A 9,657-nucleotide genomic window follows, 5' to 3' on the forward strand; every position below is an offset into this window, starting at 1 on the left:
CCCTGGCCCGTTGCTTGCGCTGCTTTCGTGCCTTTTGGTTGCGCCTTCCCTGTGTTTGTGCCTTGGCTGTGGTACACTTCTGATTTTAGCACAAGCAGTTTTTATCTGATCTGCTCTGGCTTTGATAATCTCATTCTCTTTCAGACCCCGCTCACTTTGAGGTGCAGGCCTGCGAAGGCACGTGCCATTTCTCCGCATCGCTTCACCAAGAAGCGTTTCCATGGCAGAAGCACCTTCTTGAGAGCAGTCAGGCCAGTACCTGCCTTGGGAAAACTTGCTGGCGTAATTTTGACAGTGAGGCCTCCTTCCAAACTGACATCAGGTTAACCAAGACCTTTATTGTAAACATTTTCGGTCGGTATCCTACTAAAGGCCGGTTACAATAGGGGTGAGATCACATGCCTGCTTATAATACTGCTAGAGAGAGGTTACAGTAATAACCAAATTGCATGTCACAGTTGCTGGTATGTTATAGAGAAACCACAGGGTTCACGTACCATGTTTTAGGTAGAAAGCATGTTCTGGTAGGTAAGAAGCAATTACACAGTGGCTGGATGGGGCCAGGCTCGGGAAGATTTACTGGTGCAATTGTGTAACACGACTCCTGGTAAAAGGGCACGGCTGCTGAAAGCCCGAGAGGCTCAGCAGTTTGTGGGCTGGTAGCGCACAGCTAATGAAGGGTTTAAGAATGGAAGCGGCAAGATCAGAGATGGATATATGCACGGTGCCCAAGAGGTGCCTCCATCCATCTGAGCTGTGGCAGGGAGTTTGGCATGGCATTAGGCAATCTGGATCCAGGAACTAGCTTGGAAGTGGGAGAAGGCTCTAGGTGCAGCCATCCAGGCGAGATGCGGGTTGTGGCAGCGGCAGAGTTGATTTTTGGCTTCATGTGTCTCTAGTCAGGAGAGAGAAGCTGCAACCTGCTCGATGAAGCTGGCCAAGTTGATGTCTCGCTCCGATAAGCCTCCACACTCATGGGTGCTCAAGGTGATGTGAACCTAAACCAGACAGACAGACAGACCAAGTGTTGCTGGCAGAAAGAACAGGAAGGGCTTCCCCCAGTGCTGCAGACAGTTCGCATCTGACGAGGCAGGTAGCACTATTACTTTCTCCAGAATTGTTAGCAAAATTTCCTGGGGTGGGAGAGGTGGTCTGGCATTTTGTCTGGTTTTCTCCTTCCTACAGCTCATCCTGGCCACAAGCTGTCACTGCCACCCCTGCCTTGGTCACAGCAGCCAGCTGTGCCCACTTTTCAACTCACTCTTTCCAGAAGCTTTTCCCCTTGGTGCTACTTCCGATACTGATTTTAAAAAAGCGACCCTGGTGCCAGCCTACAGGCAGCTGCTGCTCAGCTGGACAGGTAAAAAAAGGGGGAGGAAAGGATCTGTAGGTGATAGCTATAGGCTGTCTGTGATATGCCAAGGGAATAGCGTCTGAGGAAAGAGGTCTCACTGATTTGAACAGCACTTGCTGCTGCTGTTCTTTGCTTCACAAAAGGGATGTGTTCCCTGAAGAGCTCTGGTTGCCCCCACTATCCCTCTTTCTTACCTTATTGTACACATTGAACCATTCGGGGTGGTGATCCAGTTTTTCTGCCTGTAGAGCCACTCTGGTCATGAAGCCAAAGGCCTGCCCAGTGGAGTAAGAAGAAAAGTTAGCTCTGAGCTGCTTACCCTGCGATATGTTGTTTTTCACCCCATTGCTATTAATTTTACACCACGTGTTTCTAGGTAACCTAACCAAATGCAAGGCCTGGGATGTTCTGTATCTTTGTTGGGATTTTCTATGGGTTTTCCTCTTTTTGGGGAGTTTTTCCCAACAAACCGTGTGCTGGGTTGAGCACTTCGGTGTCTTGGGCAGGTTATCTTGCTCAGCCATTACATTTCAGGAGAAACACGGAGGGGTTTCTTTGGCTGAGCCTTGCAGATGGGACTCCCTGCTCTGCAAACTAGGTCTCCCGCGTTGTAAAACTTTGTACCATCGATGCTCATACCCGGTTGAAGTCCTTGAAGTGAAACTCTTTGAAGATGGCATCTCTGCCTTCCACCTCGTTCCACCCCACGGCTCTCAGGTTTGGCAGCAGCTGCTCCCTCTCCTCCGCGCTCAGCCTGTGGGCTTTTCCCGCCTGACACCGCAGAAAGGAAAAGGAAGAGGAGCAGATCAGCGTGGCAGAGGTAGGATGAAGCAGATGCTCAAAGCAGTGACCCATCCCATGGGTCGCGGAGTTATGGGACCGTGGGGGCAGCTGCAGACTGGGTGGGAGGGTTAGAGTGTGTGCGTGGACCTGAATTGGGGGGTGCTGATGACAGGGGATATCAGTGCTGTCCTCTGCTCCCTGCCCTGGGTACATCCTGCATGTACCTAGGTCAGGTGAAGTCCAGCTTGTCACTTTTGTCCTCTGACCTGCAACACCTACCGCTTTACCGGTGTATATATGTATTCATTATAACCTGAGGTACTAAGAAATGATGGCTGTGTGAGGTTAAGCTCCCAAATACATTACATACAATTTTCTGGAAAAAAAAACCCCTGAAACTCTGTGATGGCTTCTAGAACTGAGAATTGCTTGCTTTTGAGGTTTGCTAAGTACCTTCCCGAAGCGGGAGGGCTTTATTTGCAGGTCATCTGCACTGGCAGCCTGCTTTAGAGGAGAAAGAAGCGGTGTGAATGGAGAGATGAGTCACACTAAATTGGAGTTCAGCTCCTTTTCCTTTTCAATCTCCCTTGTGTTACGATGGAGTTTAAGAGGCTGTTTCTGTCTGAGTAACAAAGGGCAGAGGGAGGGACTGTGATTTAGCATTGTCTTCCCCTCTTGGGCAGAGCTGCTGTTATTTGTTTTTTAAGGGAGGGGTGTGTGAGGAAAAAGCAGCAGTTCTTGGCTTTGGGGAGTGGCAAAGATGAAACTAAAATGGAGTTCTTGGGGATGGGGGCTACCCGAGCCAGCGTATCTTCTGGCTCGGTGGGGAAGGCAGGAGTGAGTGCAGAGGGGTATTACTCTATCTGAAAGATTATGTTCTGGCAATTAAAATTCTTTCCTAGCGGGTGATCTGATCTTTCGGGTTGGTGAGGATTGTTGTTTCTCAATGACAAAGACTGATATCTCTCTGCAATTTGTTTTTCTTTATATGCTGTAGAGCAAAGTGTGGCAAGTTAGACGTGAGTCCCAACAAATACAGCCCACTGTTTCTTGGCCCAGCCATTTAAGATGCTACTTCTGAGCATCGATGCCCAAGCAAAGCCTCTCAAGGGGCTGCTGACCAAAGAAGGCAAATCGTCCTTTCCTATTGTTCACCTACCCACAGGCTGTACAAAGCCAAAGAGGCAGCCACGGAGCTGACGTTTTTGTGGGTTCTTTGGTTTTGCGTGTTTTGAGGAAGATTGGAAAGATTATGCCCTGTTCCCGTGTTACTGGGTCTGCTAAGCCATCAGCCCAAGTGGGTGCCTACCCGTCTGCATAGCCGTGACCCTTACGCTTAGAGAAAGCTGTCAGCTGCAGAGCACTTCATGAAGTGGAGAGTGCCAAGGTGTGCGCTGAACCTTAGCTCGGGAGTGGCTGGGCGTGGGATGGTTCCTGTCCCTCTGGCATCGCGGCTGCACACTCTCCCTCTTGCACGACGTTTGGGGAAAGCCTTCCTCGCCCGTGCATGCTCCGGCCTCGCTGCTAGCGTGCAAACCACCCGTGCCACCCTTCAGTTTGTGCGGCGTTTTGGATGGTGCCCTGCCAGCCCCAGCTCCGCCACCCCCCTGCCCCCCTGACCGCTAATGTCAACCCCATCCCTTCCCGAGCTCTGGGCTGGGAGGGAAGGTGGTGAGTAAACACAGCTCAGCGCAATAAACCCTCAGCCGTTGCCCTTCTGTGCTGATGGCGTGATAAGCCGGGCGCGGGTAGCTTAGCAACTGGATAACTGGGGACGGAGGCTGGCTCTGCACGGGGCCGCTGGCAGGGGGGCACCCCTGGGGCTGCCCTGGGGGACTCTGATGGGAGTGGGGTAGGGGCTGCACCAGTTTTGGGACCAGGGGCTGAAAGCTCCTGCTCGTGTATCTGTGCTAAAGAGAGGAAAGGCTGCGTAAAGCCGGAGCTGTTGCTTGCCTGGAGCAGAGGGGTATGGACATGGGGGCTGGGTGTGGAGCCAGCCTCCTCTGGGCAGAGCAAGAAACCAGGCTGCTTGGAAGGGATGTGGCTTAATTGGTCTCTGAAGGCTTTTCTGCGTTGCAACTGCATGGGAGGATGGGCCTCGGGGCTTTTTCCAGGCCCGGCTCCTCCCTGAGAGCCCAGCGCCAGTGGATGGCATGGCCAGGCTGAGGTTTGGCCAATGGACCACACGAAAGCCGGCTCCTCCAGCTGTGTCTTGTGGTGGCAGACCCTCTGCCCGGGGCACCCTCCGTGCCCTCTACCCTGCTCCCTTCCCCTTCCCTCCTTCTCCACCCCAGCACATTGGCCAGCCTGCTGTTTTTGTCAGTATGGCATGTTAATGCTTTCATGTGCACTTACTCCTTTAAAACACACTCTTCTCATTAGGGAAATTTAATTATTTTGTTTTATTTTGCTGGCTCTCGACTGCCAAGGCATTGGGATTTTTTTTTTTTTTTTTTTGCCAGCAGGAAACCAAGTAGATGCATTGTGCAACCGAGGGAAAGGAACCAGCGTGGGAAATAGGGGCTTTCTGGAGATGAAACAACCCTCTTTGCTCAAACTAGCATCTTCCCTTTTAAGGGTGACTTGTCACCTAGGAGAAGGTAAAGGGGACAGCCCTGGCGTGAGCAGGACCCACAGGCAGAGCTGGAATGAGGTATGCCACAAGGCCCACAGGCTTTTGCTCCTGTCCCCTCCGCTGCCGTGAAAAAGCTGATTTCCAGCCGGCCAGGGTGGGTTGCACTGGCCGTGCAGACGGAGCACGCATGGGGGTCGTACTTGCCGTGCAGAATTTGAGCAGGGGTCGCGCTGGCAGCGCAGCCTTGCTGACGGACCCTTTCCCTCCCCCTCGCAGAGGAACTGAGCCTGGAGAGCACTGGCTTTGGTAATTCAGCAGCAGCCGGTGGAGCTCTCTGTGTTACTTATTAACCACAGCGCAGAGCTCTGCTCCTTTCTCCCTTTCCTCCTGCCTCTTCTCAGAGGCTGGAGCTGCCGCTGAAACCTTCCTGCCCTGTCCTTTGCCGCCGCCTGCAAAGCAACAGCCGGATTTCCCAGGAGCGACTTACCATCGCCGTGGGTCTCCGTGGCCTCCGTCCCCGGTCCAGGCTGGGTGATGCACGCCGTACCGTAGCCCCGTGGAGCCGCGGCTTGTCCGGGGCGGCGGGAGGCGTGGCGAGGGGGCCGGGTCCACCCACGGCAAACTGCTGCCCGTGCCTTTCCCTACGCTGCCCAGCAGCGGTCACCCGCCTGTGGGGCCCCACGGGGCCGTCGGGCTTGGGGGACGCTGAAACAGGGTCTCTTTGAACCCCTGCACGCCGAAGCGGTGATGCGTCTGCCCCTGAATCACCCGCCTCTCTCCTCTAGGGTCACTTTTTTAACCTGTTGCACGAAGGAAAGGCAGAATGGGATGGAGAGGGGCAGTTAAAGCCTGTGTACCGCTGGATGCTGCTGGCAACACATGTGATGAATGTGACAGTCGTCCTGGCTGAGCACACACGTGCCTCCCAGCCCTTTGAGCTCTGGGCAGTGATGATCGTGGCCTGAGGGCTGCATTGTCTGGGGACAGCCTGGATTATATCGCAGCACGTGGACCGAGAGCCAGGGTAATGGGAGGGGAGTGTGTGCAGCACAACACTTCTGAGCATTTTTAGGGTGTTTTCTACCATTGCCGAGGGAACCGTGTCTGCACGGACACTGCGTGTGGCTCCCCAGCGTGTTTTCGCTCTCCACGCCTGCCGGATTTGTGCCCATGTCCTGCAGCTCGTTGTCTGTTAAACCCACTCACGTGATGGGCAATTTTCCAGTGCTGACAACAATTTTGTACCGTGCTGATGTACGTTGTAGACAGAAATTCAGCACCGTGCTATACCCTCGTGGCTTTCTTTACCCTTGAAGCAACTGAGTCTGGAAATTTTTTAATATGGTGTGACATACATCCCTTGTATATACTCTTGCGCACATTTTGTTTTCTACTGTTAGGGTTTGTGGGTGCTACAGAGATGATTTGTTTCTCCAGCAGGCAAGTTAGAGGGAAGCAAATTCTTCCTTTCTTTTTTTGCCCTCTGTAAATTTGCTTGCCAGGGTAATGAAAAGGAAAAATGAGCATCTTTTGTGTCCTGGGAGACCCTGAGTGTCTGTCTGGGGGGAAGAGACTTGGAGAGCAGCGCAGCACCTGAGAAGAAAATAACTGTGTGCAGATATGAAGCTGGAAGCTTTGATATGGATGAGAAGAGGAGAGATGCTGTATGGTTTCCAGCAATGAAATCAAGAGGTGGGATTTTTTGTAAGGTTGGGAAGGGCCAGCAGAATATTTTCTTGGCATGAGTTTGAATTGCAGGACTGGCAGTTTCATCAGCCCAGCCCAGCAGAAGCGCCCCTGAAAGTAGTGGCATAAGCAGGAGGTAAAGGAAGCAATGTTGTCGTGAAGTTGCAGGTGGAGATACGGGTGCTGCAGATAACAGCTATGTTCAGGGGACCTCGGCTGCAGTTTTCCGAAAAAAATGCAGTAGCAGTTGTATGGTGACTTGTCAGGGCCTCGAATGCACCTTGGCTAGGTGACAGTGCCTCTGTTGGCCTCCCTATAGGTTTGGAGATGGGGGAGGAAGCAAATACCCTATCTCTCACGGTACCCCGCTTTCCCTCTGTTGGATTTTGTTCCAGCACAGCTGGGAGCCGATCCTATTTAGCTTGCCAATACGTGTGCTGCCAGTACAGAACAACTGACAGACACCTCAGCTCATTAGAGGTGAGAATTTCTGTGGTTGGAGAACATCAGGAGAAAAACGATTAATTATACTGTGTCTACTGATTACCCAGCTCCTTTGTAATGGCGTTTTCTCTCCTAGGTTATAAATCAAGCCTTAACTGCCAATCTTACATGCGAGACATCTCTCACAGAGGGATGTGCTTTTGCTGAAAAGTGTCAACAGGGCAGCTGTAATTTTCCTTGGTCTATGGTGTGAAATTGTGGCCAGGGGGATCCTTTGGCTGACTCCAACTCCTGAACCCCTAATTGCATAAAAGTCCCCCTCTGCACAGCTTTAATTTCTCTTTTTGAGATGGGACTCTTTAGATTTGCTTTTAATGATTAATTGAGTGATGTTGGGCAAGGTGTTTGCTCAGAGCAGTTTGCAGCCGCATGCAAGGGGCGTGCTTGTTTACTGGCAACAGATTTTTTTTTTTCTTTTTTTCTCCCTTGTTGTCTAGTTTGGAGCTGTGCTCCTTTGGGCTAGATCAATGGCAGCTAAACCCATATGCATCCAATTTGCGTATTTGGAGGGAGCTCTCCTATCACTCACCTACTATTATTATTTTGATTTTGTCAATACTTTTTTAACCAAATGTACCTGACCCTGAAAGCTGCTTTGGTTGAGATCCATGTACTATCTCCTATCTCGAGATTTGCTTTTTGAATTCCTCCCGTTTCTCATTTCACGTTCCCTGAAACATTTTCGTGGTCCCTTTGAGGGGAAGAGGGATGCTAGTTTCCTTCTCTGAGAGTGCTGGCTGCAATGTGTGGCTGCTTGCAATCACACAAGAGATGTGGAGAGCGTGATCCTTGCTGCTTCCAGGAGAGGGAAGCTCCCTGCAGGAGCTTAGGGCTCTCCAACACGGCAACAAGTGGCTTTTTTTGGTGTGGTTTTTCTTCCCCACATGGTTTGATTTTTTTTTTTTTTTTTCTTCTTTTATTTCCCCACAGTCTGTGCTGGCTCCTCACTTAACAGCGTTAAAAATGTGCTCAATGACATCTTTCTGCAGGTGCGCTTTTCCAGGCATCCCTTGGGAACCGCTGACCTGTGGGGTTAGCATTAGCACGGTTCAAGTCACGGTACATTCGCTCTGACTTTGCATCTTGGGCCCTCTCACGAGGCAAATGGGATTAACCAGCAAAGAAAGCGGTGGCTTCTGCCATCTTGTTTGCTGCAATGCAAGTTTGCATTGGATGGGCTGTTAGCAGAGCTGCTGACGCGGCAGCGGGATGTTTGCTGATGACACTGGCAGAAGGAGTCTTTATCTCAAGCAAGGTGCAGTTACAGGGCTGGCTGGTTTTTTTATACGGTACCTTGGAAGAAGGGTGGGTGTCCTCCAGCACTGCATGGGAGAAGTTTGTCTGTGGGGATTACTAAATAGAAAACACACATCACGTGAAGATCTCCTGGGCTGAAAGTAGGTAAAGGCAGAAAAAGGGAGAAGCTTCATTTGTGCTTGCTCTGTTCTTGCATTTCCCAGGTCCGCTTCTCGCTGCAGCTGGAGGCAGGGTGCGAACTAGATCCTGTGTCAGGATGTCCCTGCTCCTTGGAGAACGCCTTTAGAAAATCCTGGGTGTGCTGTTAGTTTGCTTCACCTTTAACTGATGCGCTTGGCTCTTCTTCAGGTCTGGCACCATCTGCCGTTCCTTCTTCCCACCATTCAGGAGGGAGAAGGGCTTGCTATGCTTCACCTCTTTACCCTGAATGGGGAGACCCAGGGTAGGAGGACTGTTAGCAGATGGGGGAAAAGATTTTTGCCTGGTGGGTACTGAATTGTCCATGTATTTATGGCTTTGAGGTTGCTCCTGTGATGAGACTGAAACTCGTGTTGTGGGCAGGGGGGAACAGGGAAACAATTAACCAGCTGTACTGCTTCAGGAATTCACTGGGAATACATTTTCAGAGTTTGCATCCATGTTAATGGCTTTTGAGTGAGTAGCCTGGGACAGGGTCGCAATCCCCTGGTGAGCCTTAGCCCCCAAAGGGTGTGTTAAGCCAGGGTGGGCCAACCTCTTTCATCATTGACTACTCCGCTGGTATCTGAAGCATTGCTCTTGTGGCACAATAGATTTAATTAAAGAGTTTGTTTAGCACTGGAGGGGATTTATGGCAGTTGTGACAAGTTTAAGTTGACAAAAGGGCCCAATAAATAGAGATGAATCATTAATTATTCCTGTGTGAGACTTCCTCTTGTAGCTTCGTTTTATCAAAGTCAGTGAGGGCCGGGAATTGGCCTCAGCACAATGAACAAAATAAATCGGAGGCTGATACAAATGGGGGCTTCTCTGGTCTGCTCACACAATGCTTTAGGTAAAGGGCCTTGATGTCAGGCAGTGTGCAGGTACCTCTGGAGAAGGCTAGATTGAAAAAAAGGGCGATAAAAGTGGCATAACCACTTCTAATGTGTAGAAAACGTGAATACCAAAGTGGCAGACAACTGTGTGCGAGACGGTGGAATATCATAGTATCTGGGAGTGAAGACACGTTGCATTGAAGGGATGTTTCCCAGAGGGAGGAGGAGGATGATGCAAACCTGAGTCTAAAGTACCTGAGTGCACATTGCCACGGATGCCTTCTCCTGTGTCAGACTGGTGCTGGAAGAGACAACCCATGGCTAGCCGATGCATGGAGAAGCCTGGCATGAACTGGATTTGAAAACTCAACAGCTGAGCCGGAATAATCCTGCTTTGACTCTGTGTTTGTCCTTGAAACCAAGTGGCATGACAAAAACAAGGGCCATGGGCCCTGCCAGCTAATGTACTCCTGTGTCACAAG

At 51.0% G+C, this 9,657-nt stretch overlaps 1 protein-coding gene across 1 annotated transcript; it reads right to left on the reverse strand.

Annotated features, from left to right (window-relative positions):
* Positions 1 to 318: 318 nt before the first annotated feature.
* PCBD1 (pterin-4 alpha-carbinolamine dehydratase 1) lies at positions 319 to 5,272 on the reverse strand. Its single transcript, XM_075154158.1, has 4 exons — positions 5,200 to 5,272; positions 1,994 to 2,125; positions 1,549 to 1,629; positions 319 to 998 (listed from the first exon to the last, which is right to left on the reverse strand). Exons 1-4 carry the CDS (start codon positions 5,200 to 5,202, stop codon positions 900 to 902), a joined length of 315 nt encoding a protein of 104 aa, XP_075010259.1. The 5' UTR covers positions 5,203 to 5,272; the 3' UTR covers positions 319 to 899.
* Between the last annotated feature and the right edge of the window lie 4,385 nt (positions 5,273 to 9,657).

Source organism: Calonectris borealis, chromosome 7 (genome assembly GCF_964195595.1).
Source record: "Calonectris borealis chromosome 7, bCalBor7.hap1.2, whole genome shotgun sequence".
NCBI classification, from domain to species: Eukaryota; Metazoa; Chordata; class Aves; order Procellariiformes; family Procellariidae; genus Calonectris; species Calonectris borealis.